The sequence below is a fragment of the Akebia trifoliata genome, chromosome 6, assembly GCF_017979445.1.
Source record: "Akebia trifoliata isolate Shusen 1 chromosome 6, ASM1797944v1, whole genome shotgun sequence".
In the NCBI taxonomy this organism is placed as follows: Eukaryota; Viridiplantae; Streptophyta; class Magnoliopsida; order Ranunculales; family Lardizabalaceae; genus Akebia; species Akebia trifoliata.
In genome coordinates, this window is record NC_141380.1 from 27,141,777 (window position 1) to 27,157,817 (window position 16,041).

General features: G+C 34.5%; 1 protein-coding gene across 5 annotated transcripts in view; it reads left to right on the plus strand.

Annotated features, from left to right (window-relative positions):
* Positions 1–16,041, plus strand: part of LOC147400577 (mediator of RNA polymerase II transcription subunit 15a-like) — a 67,646-nt gene that overhangs the window by 20,856 nt on the left and 30,749 nt on the right. For 3 of the 5 annotated variants that reach the window (XM_086446274.1, XM_086446275.1, XM_086446276.1), the window contains exon 1: positions 8,940–9,165. The exons of the other annotated variants lie outside the window; for them this stretch is intronic. In XM_086446274.1, coding sequence (XP_086302400.1) covers positions 9,059–9,165 — 107 coding nt within the window. In that variant the 5' untranslated portion in view covers positions 8,940–9,058. Of the gene's footprint in view, positions 1–8,939; positions 9,166–16,041 lie in introns of those variants that run through there. 5 annotated transcript variants of the gene reach the window in all.

Here is a 16,041-nt window from a genome sequence, read left to right on the forward strand (position 1 = left end):
ACAAACAAGATTTGTTTGTAACATAAATTTTAGTTTTAGTTGAGGATTCAAACCTGGAAAGTCTAGAAAGAGATAGCCATCAATTGAAGCCTCTTTAATGATCCCTACAACACCCCATTATTAGACTATTAGCAACAATCAACAAAAAATTAAAACCAACAAAAATTAAACTCGAAAGATTATGTACGTATGTAGACAAAAGATAATACAAACTTCAATCCATAAACAACAGAATTTCAAATTATAACCAAACAAACATGAAGAATATTTTTGGATATATAGATTAGTTAGTATATTTGTAAAGAGACAAACCTCATCTTTATTATAGGATAGAAGAAGATGTTCTTTGATCCTCAGAACTTCCCTAACAATATTCAAACTCTCATTATTTGATGTCGTGGTCACTCGTTTCACATTCTTCTCATGACCATGATCATGATCATCATTCTTTTTATTACTATTGTCTATCATTTCATCGTCATTCTTATTATCGCACACAACAAAAACAGAATTTAGTCATGAATTTGTACTTTGAATAATTATAATTAATATTTGAAGAAAAATTATGATCAGTACTACCTAAAGCTGAAGCTGAGAGAGCTCGATAGTATTATAAAGGTCTTTTTTGTCATATTCCAAGTGATTTTGATAATTAGATTCTTTGTCAACAACATATGAGATTTTATTAACAAAATTTACAACCCAATCCAATATACTAGCTGGTGTAGCATTGATCCATTCGTCTTCCACTTTCCTCCACCCACTACATAATTCAAATTTAAAATTGAAAATCAATAAACAACTCAAGAATTTGAAAAACTGAATTAATAGTAGAAGCAGAGTTTGCTAATTAACTAATGTAGTCCATTAAATTAAGTACCATGACATGTATAACCTATTAATTAATTAAAGAGATAATAAGATCATATATTTTATTTGATCATACATGATAAGAGTCTGAGAAATATTACAAATCTACTCTGATTTGTACTTCTTCTGAAGAGAGTTAACAACCTTTCCAATGTTTGTATCCTGAAAATTAATTCATTAGAAAATTAATTAAAGGAACTCCATTACGCATGAGAACTTCTATCTACTACATCAAAATCAGAAGATAATTAATTAAAAAGATATACAAAAGTTTTAATTAGTTGGGGATTAACTAAAAGTAACATATATATTAGATAATAATTCGAACCTTAAGAGTCTCGAAAGGGAGTTCCATTAATTGAAGCCTCCGTGATGATTTCAATAATACCCCATCAGACTGTAAGTAACAATCAGTTAGAAGTTAGAACCAACAAATTAAAAAAGAAAAAATAATAATAATAATTGAAAAATGCATGTAACCAAACAAACATCGAACCATTGACTCTTTTCTTTCTAACTAACCATCGAGAAATTAACAATTAGTAAAATTAAACTAGAAGCAACGTTAATTAATTAAGAGATAATTAGTAAATCTGATCCTCATTATTCTTGGATAGATGAAGAAGAAGTTGATCTTTGATCTCCCCAACAATCAAACGTTCATCTTTAATATTATCCTCCTTTAATAATGTTGTCACTTGTTCAACGATTGGTCGTCTCACATTCTTCTTCTCTTCATCATCATCACTCTCATATTGATCATCAGTACACCTTTCATTATCATCATCACCATCAGAGCCAAAGGAAATAATAGTGTTAGTGTTAAACCTTAGTAACTCAACAATATCATCCCTTTGAGCCCTGAATTTGTTTGGCCAATCCAAAGTAACTAAGTAGATTCCATACTTGATAAATGATTTCGCCAGTTATCATCAAGGTACCCGAAATGAGTAGCCATTATTTTTTATTTTTTAACCAAAATGACCATGATTATATTGAATTTAAATGGAAAGTGGGGGCATTTGTTACAACCCAAATTTTGGTTTCGAACATCTTTTTCTCCGCCTTTTTCTCATTATAATTTCTAGAAGGTGGCATGTGAAAACTCACATATATCAAAAGGGCTTATATGTAATTTAAAACATTATCAAAAAAGTTTTTGAATATTACAATATCAAAAATATATTTTGTAATTTTGAAAATTAATCATTGTGATTTTAGGCTTTGTAGCAAAATTCACCGAATTTTTCATAAAATTCTCTGAACTAGTGGTTAGTCGATAAAATCAACAAATCAATGATTTCTTGATTAATTAGGGAATATGGTAACATTTTTACCCTCTACCTTCAATATTTTAGTTTTTTCAACTTTTAATGTGGTGTCCCGCCAAACGCTAACACAAAGCTCCATGTCAGATCTCGAGGCATAAGGTAGCACCTCGAAATTTCGGCATGATCTCCTCTGTTTATGTTAGCAATCCAAGGCGTTCAACCAGCACCTGATAAACGACATACAATCCTGCATATATACATATAATACCAACGAAAGCGTATATATATATATATATATATATATATATATATATATATATATATATATATATATATAAAATAATGTACGATAGATCAAAGTGCGGAAGGATAAACAAAATACAACATTATACAAAACTCCTCACTTTAACAGAAGTCTTAACACTAAAAAAATTCATAAGACTACCTGGAGGAATTGACACCATTAGGGAGTATAACCCCAATACTCACCAAGTGACGAACTTTGGCTATCTATCTAACCCACCAGATGATTTTCACTTATTTTCTATACCTGCCTCGCCAAGCTTTGAATCTAAAACTAAAAAAATAGATAAGGAAAGGGTGAGTAACAATGGTTACTCAGTAGGAAAGCAAACAATTTTTGCCAATAACATCTTCTAATATGAACGAATAAACATACTAAATCATTTTAACATATGTAAAATTTTACAAAAGAAACTACGATTAACTAGTACATATAGTCAGGGATGAGCAACTAAACATTTTAAAACTCACATTACATCATCAGTAGTAATCTCTATAACATTTTCTTTTTATACAAATGTAATTGATCAAATGAAAACATTAAATATGCATTTCATTTTATATATCAAAATAAGGCAACAGATACATAATACACAATGGTGGAGTAGTGGAATTAAAGAGTTGAGATTCACGACTGGATCGCTCCCAGTCGGGATATGATGTTTTATAATAAAGTAGCTGTTTACCACACTTGTTGGACAATTTATCTGGCTCAGACTGGTCGTTTGACGTGATTGTAAGCAATGGGTCTTTTTCTATGTGTCAGAACGTTCAACTACTATAGATTGTTAGTGATCACTAACTAATCATCTTCGTCTATGCCTATTAGACGTGCATGTGATTCCCAAATATACAAACCATTCATATACGACCACCTTTACATTACAAGTTCACTGGTAAATATAGAGAAGAATAACCCAGATTCCAATTGTGACTCCACTCTCATACGCGTCCCATACCACGTATGAGCTTGGTGGTCCTTACCGTACATCCCATAATAGTACACCACTCCAGATGATATGATGCATTATCCCTTCAAACATTCACAAACTTTTTAATAGCTCACAAAATAGTTACATATATATATATAATAAAAGAGAAATTAACAATATAAGGTTGAGAATGGATATTCAGTTTCCAACCATGCAACTGTGGCCAACCGGTTTAAAATAAATAATGAAATGGAAACGTAAACAGCGCCTCGCGCTAACAGAAAGTAAATAAACATGCAACTGGTAACATTATCCTTGGATATCTGTTCACCAATCTACACATAATACAACAATGTAAAATGCAGACATCACCCCTCGGATGTGACTTTGACATTTTACCATTTCATACCCCCCTTTTTTTCACAGTTTTCAAACTCTCAACAAAATATCCACTTTCTGATATTTATCAACTTAATATGATTTCATTAAATATTAAATCATTTTTCCAATTATGAAACTTATTTTTACCAATAACATTGAAAAAGTAATACTTAGATCAAAATGGGGTCCGAGCGGTGCACTAGACCCAATTGACGAAAATAACCCAATAAAACATATCAAACATGCAAGTTCTGACGTGAATTTGAAATTACTAATTTAATTCTATATTTTTGGAAATACATCACAAATTTTTAATAAAATCCTAAATGTAATTTTCACAATCTATGTTACCAATAGATTACAATCTCTAGGCGACGAAATTGAAGCATATGCATGGAAATCGAGGTGATCGGCACAAAAATCGAGGTGACTCGTACTTCAAGGCGACTGATTTTCGAAATCGGCCCGGTGGTTTCAAAAATCTCAATGTCATCATCCTTTCTCCCTTCTGCGGTGGAGGACAGTTTGACCTCGAAACGGATGAAATCCGAAGTCGAAGTTACGAAATCCTCGTATATATATACGACTATTTTTTGATGATACGGGGTGAAAAAGACGAGAAAACGGAAGGAATTTGGGTGGATTTTGTAGAAAACAAGGCTGCGGACGTTTCTCCCTTCTACGTCGGACGTCGACGGTGAACGGTTTGCAATGAATCGGAGTTGGAAAATTGGGAGAAAAATAAATTTAAAAAAAAAACGTGGCTGGTTTTTAACGAAATGGGAAGATGAATAGTGAAAAAAAATTAAGAATTTATTTATATAAATTCTTGGGATGAAATCGGTATTTTGCCTATTGTTTCGATCAACGGTAACTTGACTATCGGACTCCAAATTTGACAATTGAATACTTTATGTCGTCTAATTTTTCGTTCCGGATCTAATGATGTGGTTAATTTCTAAAAATTCTATCTCTAACAAAAATTTACTTTTTTTGCCTGAGGTGACCCTTAAAATTGATGTTATTTTCATTTTTGATGATAATTCAACTTTTAGAACAAAAAATTCACTTCAAATTCATACAAGAACCCCAAGAAAGAGAAATAGACATAATTAAGAACAAAGCCATTAAGAGTACTATTAACATAATAACTAAAAAAGAAAGACAATTAAAATTTCTAAAACAAGAAGTAAACTTTTTAAGGATCGAACAACAATTGGATGATCAAAACCTAAAGATTAAAATCCAAAAGTTCAAAGAAAATCTAGAAAATGAGGTTTGTTCTAATTTACATAATGCTTTTTGGCATAGAAAAAAACATGAGATAAATCTTCCATATGAACCCGATTTTAATGAGAAAAACATTAAAACTAAAGCCAGACCCATCCAAATGAAGAAAGAAACTTTAGAATATTGTAAAAAAGAAATACAAGACCTATTAGAGAAAAGACTAATAAGACCCAGTAATTCTCCCTGGAGTTGTTTAGCATTTTATGTACAACAACATTTAGAAATAGAAAGAGGAGCTTCCAGACTAGTCATAAATTATAAACCCCTAAATGATGCTCTCAGATGGATTATATATCTAATCCCAAATAAAAAGGACCTCTTAAACAGATTATATGAAGCAACAGTTTTCTCAAAGTTTGACATAAAGTCAGGATTTTGGCAAATACAAGTAGCAGAGAAAGAAAGATATAAAACTGCTTTTACAGTACCTTTTGGCCATTATGAAAGGAATGTAATACCATTGGACTCAAAAATGCTCCAAGTGAATTCCAAAGAATAATGAATGACATATTTAACCAATTTTCAAAATTCATAATAGTATATATAGATGACGTTTTAATATACTCCAAATTCATAGAACAACATTGGAAACACTTAGAAACTTTTATTAGCACAATTAAGTTTCATGGACTAGTAGTTTCAACACCAAAAATTGTATTGTTCCAAACGCAAATAAGGTTTTTAGGACATAATATTTTAAATGAGACTATTATTCCAATTGATAGATCTTTACAATTTGCAAATAAGTTTCCTGATGAAATAAAAGACAAAAAACAGTTACAAAGATTCTTAGGTAACCTTAATTATATTAAAGACTTTTACCAAAATCTTTATATCATAACTAGACCATTATTCCAAAGACTAAGAAAAAAAGACTCCAGAATGGACAGCAACCCATACGGGAGCGGTTAGACAATTAAAACTAAGATTACAAGAAATTCCTTATTTAAATATTCCTGATCCCAAATTATCAAAAATAGTAGAAACTAACGCAAGTGAATTAGGATATGGAAGAATATTGAAACAAGAGAGTAATAAAAAAGAACAATTAATCAGGTTTACCTCTAGAGCCTGGAACTAAACACAACAAAAATATTCAACAGTAAAAAAAGAAATTTTATCTATAGTTTTATGTATTTCAAAATACCAAGAAGACTTGTTAAATCAAGAATTTTTTTTAAGGATAGATTGCAAATCAGCAAAATTTATTTTAGAAAAGGATGTAAAAAATATTGCTTCAAAACATATTTTTGCCAGATGGCAAGGTCCTATTATCTATTTTTTATTTTAAAATAAAATATATAAAAAGAGAAGCTAATTCTATCCCAAATTTTCTTACCAAAGAATTTTTGTAAGGCAAAAAAGATAACAGATAACCCAAGTTCCTCTCTATCAAAACCCAAGTCAAAGAGTTCTTATGCTATGTCACCTCCATTAGGTACCACTAGTCTAGTAAAATCTTATGTTCAAACCATAATCGGTTCATCCTCTCAAAATCCTTCAAACATTGAACATATTCCACATTTTCCCTAAAGCCTCAATATATTTATAAACCTAACTTAATCCCCATAATGGCAGTAGAACCAGAGTTAGAAAAATCATGTCCAAAATCCTTTGCTCAAGCAATATTTATAAAACCTAATCAGTTCATCTCTTCCATTCCAACAAAAATCCAAAGGTTTTATGAATTTATTCTAGTCGATATAGATTCTATTCTCATCACCCATGTTCCAGATAAAAATGACCCTAATAGAATTTCCTATTCCAAGTGCCAAAATTTAAAAATACTTACCCTCACCACTTGGGGACAAAATCCAAATACTATGAAAAAGTTTTCCCAAACATTTAATCCCCAGTTCTATAATTATTGGGATTACCAGAAGGCCTGGTTTAATACTTTCACATTCCAGAATAAGCAATATAACCACTCGTGGTTTTTCCTCTTCAATGATCAAATAAAGGTTCAATTTTCTAATTGGTTTGCTGAATGGTGGAACTAATATGGACCAATCCCAGCTATCCTTCCTATAGTAGTTCATGAAGGTTTCTAATTTTTTATTCAGAACTTCTCCACTCCAGACAATTTATTAAAAATTCCAAATTTGTTAACCTTTTTGGCTCAATTCTCCCTAGCATGGATTTCCTATTGGGAATACTGCATAGGGACCATATCCCAGTACCAACCAAACCCATTCCTAGCAAGGAAATTCAAAGTGAAATGGTGGGCAAACTTATGATATGAAAAAGCCACTAAAGCAGGTGTTATGTCATGACTGCACAGCCATCCTCAACAGTCAAAAATCACTGCACCAAATTCTTCAGAATTTCCATTATCCAAGTCATAGATACAATCCAGACTAGCAGGAGCTACCACCAAAGTAGATATGAGAAAGCATTTATTAAAAGCATTATCCCAAGTAGACGAGGAAAAAGAACTAGATAATCCTGAAGATTTTACATTACTCAATGAAGATGATTGCGAAGGGATTTTCCCTCCTTGTCACTATCCGCATAATCAATAGAATGAAGACCAAGTCAAGATTAATGTCGAGCATCTAGTAAAGCAAAGAAAAAGTCAATCAAGTAATAATTATTGTCTATTTTACAAACTAAGAGCACTCACCATAGTTTTGTACAACTTTGAGTCCTATAATGGATAAAGACCAATCTTTAGTGGGAATCCATCCAAAGGCAGTCGTCCATGTGCTGTTAAAAATTCTTCTTTATCTCTTTGTCAATTTAATGATAATATGAGCCATCAAATAGTTCTTATCCACTCCCTTTGAAGACCAGCTCCTTACTGCCACCTGTATCAGAACTTATCTTCTTATAAAAAATAGTACTCTTAATCACCAATTCTTTTCAAGACTAGCCACCTGTCCCAATAATTCATTTTCGAGAATCATCCATTTCTTTTCAAAACCAACCACTTGTCCTAACAACTGTTCGGACCTCAAAACTTTTAATTCACGTTCGCCTCTATAAAAGAAAGGGAAGCCTATCAAAAAAGGCATATGGAATTTTAGACCTTTCTAAAATCACTCAAATACCCAACCTATCAACCAATCATATTTTCATCCTCGCATCAATCATCCTTTATTAGAAGACCCCCGGACCATTAACCAACCTCTAGGAGTCAAAGAACTATTGTGGTAATCTACTTTTACTTTAACTAAGTATTTTGTAAGAAAGTTCTTTGTTTTGTAAGAGTTTTTTTTTTTTTTTTTTTTTTTTTAAATTTATAAGTTTGTCTTTTATATCAAAATTTGATAGTTTTATTCCCATGCCTAGATATAATTTCGATATTGAAGAAAGATATTAATTGCTTAGAGTTTATTTGAAAGATTTAATTATTATTGAATTATCTTATTTAGAACAAAATATACCTAGAGATAAGAGATATTGCGATAACCATACTTTACTAGTTGAAACAAGACAATAATTTAATCAAGTATCTCAACTAAGATTTGAAGAAAGAAATCTTTGGATCAGATTTTTATCAGAAGAACAATATATAAGATTTATATTCTAAACATTTTTAATTAAGATATATATATATATATATATATATAGGTATTCTACGTACTTTTATAATAAACAAGCTTATGTTAGATGTGACTTTTCCGGTTCTGAACTTTTATTTTTTCTAGAAATCAACTTTTAGAATTGAAACTAGTTTTTGTAAAGAACAAACCCTTAAAGATCAAAATGGAACACAAATATGTTCGAACAGGATAATTCCAAATGAATCCTGCCAGTGATTTTGGGTTAGATTCATATTAGAACGCAGCTGGGCCCATGTAAGGTGGGACCCACCAACCTTCATAGCCAACATTACCGACACGTGTCAGCTCTTACCAGATCATTTTTAGGACATTTTTGGTCAAAAATTGTTTTTAGCCCTAGAGTTGTCTAGGGCTGCTCTCTGTTTCTTCGGTTTTTCTTTTGTTCTGGTTTCGATTCGTGTAATTTGTTCTTGTGCTCTTGAAATCGAATTCTTTTTCTGGATAGATGGAGAACAATAATTGGAGACCAACTCAAGGGGAACCTAATATGGATGGCGTCGATTGGAGAAATCTGCTTCCACCTGATTCTCGTCCAAGGATCGTCAACAAGATGTAAGCTTAGCTCTACTGATTATTGGGCAGAATTTTATCTGATTGTTTAATTTCATCTTTTTCAAAAGTTACAAGATTTATCCCAACTATTTTTGTTCTTGTATTTCAGTTATATTGACTGTAAACTTTGTGGAGAATGTAATTTAGTTAGGGAATTAATGATTATTATAACACTGAATTACAGGGTATTCTATGAGAAGTATCGATTTTGGTCTATAATGGTAATATTTTATTTTATTAGAAAGTAGTAGAGGTAGGGAGAACTAAATGATTAGGATTCTATGAGATGTTAATTTCATCTTTGATTTTGTGGATGTGATGTTGAATTTCTCAACCCTAACTGTCTAATTTATGTCCTAGATTTTTTTACATTATGAATAACTAAGGGTGTGTTTGATTGCTAATGGAATCCATTTTCCATTGCGTTTGATTGATTTTTTCCGATTTTCACCCTCATCCAAAAATCCAGCAAAGATTGGATTTTAATTTTCCACCCCCCAAATTAGGATCCTAATCTCTCTCTATTACAACCCTAATCTCTCTCCCTACTTTTTCTTCTTCACAACCACCACCAAACCACTCACCATCGTTGCCGATGCCGATCACCATGATCGTCGTCACTGTCACCGCTGTCGGTCATCATTCTCTCTCCTTATGTTTTTTCCTTTGAATTCTAGATGCAATCAAACAATGGACTCTGGTTTTTCCACCCTACCCATTTTCAAATTTATTTTGAAATCAAATGAATTTCCATGCTATCAAATAGATTTGAAGGAAAAATTTCAATCATTGGATTATGATTTGAGGCATTATTTTCCAGCCACCGTGATTTGGGGTCCACTTAATTTATCTAAGATATGGCTTTGATTGTGGATCTTATCATTACTTGAGGTTTGTTCTTGGTTGACATGCTCTATCTGCAAAGCCTCAGTTGACCTTATTTTTATTCATCGTGAATTTGCTCTTCATTTGCCCCCCACCCACACACTTTTTTGGCATTCGATGGATATTCCCTAGCTCATTTTGATCACTCTACTTTGGCTGACCGTAGAGTTTTTTGGCTGCAAAAAGATTCTATGGGTTTTGGCTCTATTGGGGATTATTGAAGGAATGGAGTAGCCCTGTTTTTGAAGGGAATGAGCATTATGTCATGAGATCTTTATCAACATTATGGATCTCATATTTTCCTAGTGAATAAATTTGATGATTTCAACGGTTGTTTCTTTGAGAAATTTCTTTTAAATTGGGAGAGGGTTTCTGAGGATTGAGCATAGCTTTGGAGTTGGGTTCCGCGTTTGTGGTGCCCCCTCCCCCCCTTTACTTATCTCCATATGAGATAGGTCCCTGGTAACAAAAAAACGGTGTTTTTAAAAGGAAAAAACGCGTTTAAAACACATCTTGTAGCTCCAACAATAAAAACGATAAAAAACACACTATTTGAAAAAATCACATTTTTAAAAAAACGTCATATTTTCTTTGTTTTAAACGCATTTTTTTTGTTTTAAACATGTTATTTTCACTTATTTTTACTTATCAAGAAAGAAAAAAAAAACCCTAAACCAAACACTTCCTTTTTTTAAATGTGGGATTGGATACATAATTGAATTTGATGATTCATAAATGTAGAAATAGGGGATTTGATGATAATATCTTAATATTATAGTTTTTTCATTTTTCAATAATTTATTATTTTGAACAAAAGATATGTTTATGAGTAAACTCTTTTTGGCATCATAACATGTATAATTATGTTTGAGAACATGTTATATTGGAAACATAAAAAATTTTCAATAAATGTCTTATGTATAAGATACATACATTTTTTTCAGAATTTTTAGTATACTTTTTTTCTTTTATGTTTCATCGTTTTGTCCCGTTTCTTTCTTGTTTTTTTTTTCCCATTTTCTATGTTTTTTCTGAAGTATTCCCTTGCCCCGAACTACGACTTTGTGGCAATGGATAGGTCTACTCGACCTCCTATTTCATTATATATTCTATATTCAAAAACAAAAAATGCCTAAGAAAATATTTGACAGACACGACACGTTGGGATGTAAATTGTAAGGATGATAAAATAGAGAAACTGTTGAATAACTCTTATTTTATTATTTTACATATTATTTGTCCTTTTTAGTCTTTTCACTTATTAGACCATGTAATCTCCTTTAAAAGCCTAATTAGGGCTTAGTAATAAACTACTTTTTACTGTTCTCCTATTTTCAACTTGGTATCAGAGCCTACCTCCATATCCTCTCCTTTCTTCTTGTTACAACCCCATCGCACAACCCCTCTCTTAAATCCACCTCACAACCTCTCGGTGTAGTCTAAATCATCACCCCTACGGGGGTTGTTTTACTCCCTCCCTAATTGCAACATGCGATAGGGTCATTAAACCTCATTGAAGCTTTACAGCAACAACAAAGTTGCTGTTCTTAGACCAATCGATGGCTCTAGAGACTTGCGACAACAGTTTTTAGGTCGTTTGCAACAGAAACTCAAAGCAGTGCTGCTGTTTTTTTGTTTTTTGGAACCTGCGACTATAGCGGGGGTATTTTTTGGAACCCACACCTGTTGTTTGCATCGTATGGAATTTATCACCACAGCAGGACTGCTCTTTGGTATCTACGATTAGCATAGGGTTGTTTTTGGTCTGCGAACAGCATAGGGTTGCTGTTTTGGTTTGTGATCAGCATAGGGTTGCTGTTTTGGTCTCTGCGATCAGCATAGAGCTGCTGTTTGGTCTCTGCGATCACCACAAGAGTGCTATTTAGAGTCTGCGACCAGCATAGTGATGTTTGGTATATACGATCACCACAGGGGTGTTTGTTTGCAAGCTGCGACCAGCATAAAGGCTGTTTGAAGCCTGGTTTCACAGCACAGGGGCTGTTGTGATCCTAGCATGGGTTTGCTTGAAGGCTGCAGTCGTATAAGGGATGTTTGAAGGCTGTACTCACAACACAGGGGCTGTTTGGAGCTTATATTCATAGCATTTTTATTTTTATTTTTATTGAAAGTTGTTCCTTTGTCCTCTTCGAACTCCCTTCAAACCAAAGTACATAGACTCTTTAATGGCATCTGAGACTTCCTCTTCCTCGGTCACTGGTAATAGTAATGGATCGAGTGGTCCTCCTCACTCAACCGACTTTCCAGGTATTCAAATTGGTACAGTAAAATTAGATGGTCCGAATTATCTCCTTTGGGCACGGTCAGTTGAAATGTTCATTGGTGGAAAAGAGAAAATTGGTTACCTCACAGGAGCGGACAAACAACCTGTACCGACGGATAGTTCTTACTCACATTGGTTTGCTAATGATTCTATGGTCCGTTCTTGGCTGGTCACTTCTATGCAACCACACATTACGGTTGGTTTTATGTTTTCCTCGATAGCAAAATAGATATGGGATTCCGCAAAGAGCATTTACTCGCAACGTCAGAATTTTTTACTTGGAGCGTGAGATTTCTTGTCTCTCACAAGGAGACTCTTCAGTTACCACCTACATATCACAGCTACGTGTTCGGTGGGAAGAGCTGACCTTCTATTCCTTGTCCTATGCCTGGAAGGATCCTCTTGATGAGATATTATATTCGTCGATTCTTGATAAGAATCGGGTTTTTCAGTTTCTAGCTGGTTTCCGAGATGAGTTTGAATATCCGAGAGTTCATTTATTGGGTATGGATCTCTTTCCGTTCTTACAGACCGCATATTCGTATGTCTTGGCTGATGAGAGTTGTCGCGCTACTGTCCTACGTCTTTCTTCTGGGGATGACTCTGCTATGCTTACTCGTCTATCTTCACCGCAATCCTCCAGTGGGTTTATGCCTATCCGTCAGCGACATAAGTGTGATCATTGTGGAAAGTTGGGTCATGTGAAGGCTCGATGTTATGTACTTCATGGTCGTTCGAATCAACAATGTCAACAGTCTCAACGACCTTCAGCTCATGTAGTTTCTCAGTCGACTACTGATATAGCACCTCCCTCAGCTAGTACATCCTCATCAGACTTGTTATCTCTTTCCCAGGCTGAGCTTAACAAGTTCAGAAAATTCTTCAATCAGATGAAGACCTCATCTCAGCCGGTCTCTACATTCGCTCACTCAGGTACTGTTGCATCTGCACATAGTATTTTCACCACTTCCTCACCATGGATCATTGATTTTGGTGCCTCTGATAACATGACCGGTCTGTCCTCCCTATTTAATACTTATAATGTTAGTTCTGGTCATTGCAAGGTTTGCCTTGCTGATGGTTCGTTATCTTCTATAGCTGGTCAAGGTCATGTTCCTGTTACATCTTCTTTATCCTTGACTAATACATTGGATGTTCCTCAACTCACTACTAATCTTATATCTATTAGTAGCATTATAAAAAATTTGAATTGCAATGTAATTTTTTACCCCTCTCATTGTGTCTTTTAGGATCTGGGGTCGAGCAGGACGATTGGCACTGGACGTGAAGTGAATGGACTGTATCTTTTGGACGTACCCGATTTACCTAACACCCATTCTGCTTCCCAGATTAGTTGTAGTAGTCAATCTAATAAAGCTCTTGTAATGCATTGGCACTTATGCTTAGCCACATTTCTTTTGGATATTTGAAACACATGTTCCTTACTTTATTTAATAATAACAATTTACTTGATTTTTCTTGTGAAACTTGTCAATTAGCTAAACATGTGCATTCTTCTTATCCTGTTAGTATGAATACTACTGCACCTGATATATTTGATCTAGTTCATTCTGATGTGTGGGGTCCTTCCCCGGTCACATCCATTCTTGATTTTCGTTATTTTGTCTTATTCATTGATGACCATAGTCGTACCACTTGGGTCTATCTTACGAAACACAAAAGTGAAGTTTTTGAGATTTTTAAACAGTTCCTTGCTATGGTTCATACCCAGTTTGGTTGTACCATCAAGTCCTTCCGTTCTGATCATGGTACTGAGTACACCTATAGTGAGGTCTTAAAACTTTGTTTAGATTCTAGCATTGAGCATCAAATGTCCAATGTTAAGACCCCTTAACAGAATGGTCATTCAGAAAGGAAAAATCGCCATATTCTAGAGTTAGTTCGTGCTATTTCTATTGGTATGAACGTGCCACCGTCTTATTGGGCCGATGCAGTTCTTACTGCTGTTTACCTTATTAATCGAACTCCCTCCCGGGTTCTTCAGTTTGCCACGCCCCTTTCTTAATTCTGTCAGGATCGTCCCCTGTTTTCCTTTTCTCCGCGTGTGTTTGGGTGCATATGTTTTGTTTAAATTCTTGATCAAACTCGTACTAAACTTGATCCTACGGCTGTAAAATGTATTTTTTTGGGTTATTCCTCTACCCAGAAAGGCTACCGGTGCTACCATCCTCCCTCTTGACGGCGTTTCATGTCTCGAGATGTTTCCTTCTTTGAGCATACCCCATATTATAATGGGTCCGTTGGCACTTACTCCGAATGATTTCCCATAGACTCGTCAGATGATCCCCTCCCTGGTTCCTTTCCTCTTCCTTTACCAGTTCCTTCCTCTCCACCTTCTGTCAGTTTGTCACCCCCTCATCTGCAGGTTTACTCTCGGCGTCCCCGCGATACTACCATCACTTCTCTGTCAGACCAGCTCGCTTCCTTGCCTTTAGATCCACTTCCTTCTGTTCCCTGTGATGATCGTCCTATTGCCACTCGTAAGGGTAAGTGTACTTGTACTTATCTTATTTCTAATTTTGTATCTGATTCTGCACTCTCACCCTCCTATCAGAGTTCTGTTTCTCTTCCTCCAACTATTGCAGATGCTATTGCCCATCCTGAGTGGCGCACAACTATGATTGATGAGTTGAATGCTCTTGAAAAGACTCAGACTTGGGAAATTATTCCTCTCCCGCCTGGAAGGAAAGCTGTGGGATGTCGCTGGGTTTTCACACTTAAGCATAATCCAGATGGTTCTATTGCTCGGTATAAGGCCCGTTTGGTGGCCAAAGGTTATGCTCAGACTTATGGGATTGATTATCAGGAGACTTTTGCTCCGGTTGCCAAAATGACCATTATTTGCGTTCTTCTTTCTATTGTCGCTATCAGAGGCTGGCCTTTCTACCAGTTAGATGTCAAGAATGCATTTCTCAATGGTGATCTTCAGGAAAAGGTTTATATGGTCCAACCTCCTGGGTTTCTTACCTCTGCTTCTCCTACACATGTCTGTCGTCTTCGCCGTTATCTTTATGGCTTGAAGCAGTCTCCTCGCACATGGTCTGAGCGCTTTACTAAGGCCATGCATCAGTTTGGTTTCCATCAGAGTTCTGCCGATCACACCCTTTTCTTACGTCACTTCCAGGGTAAAACTGTCGCTCTGATTGTTTATGTTGATGATATTGTTATTACTGGAGATGATGATTATGGCATTTCTAAGGTAAAAAATTACTTAGGCCGTTCATTTGAGATTAAGGACCTTGGGCATTGTAGACACCCCATTTTTGCATCCGCCTGATTAATCAAGTCGTCAACCCGATCGCAAAGGTTCCCAATGATGGATGTCTATTCAAATACTTTATTTTGTTACCAGATATGTTTCAGAAATCCGGATGAGGTATCTCGAACTGACAAAACTTAGAAACCACGCTACGCTAGGAAAATACGACCCTAGAAACATAGAAATCATCATCTTGCAAACCAAAAAGAAGCTTCACGATAAAAATCACTAAAAATGATTAAATTACCAAAATACCCCTAACCTCAAAACAACCCTAGAGCCTACGTTACGCTTAGGAAAACTCTCTCGAACACATAAAATAACAAATCGAAACCAAATAAATCATTTCACCAATTTTAAAAGAATTCGACAAAATTACGAAAATGCCCCTCATAAAGTTCATAACCATTTCACACAAAAAACTTCATAA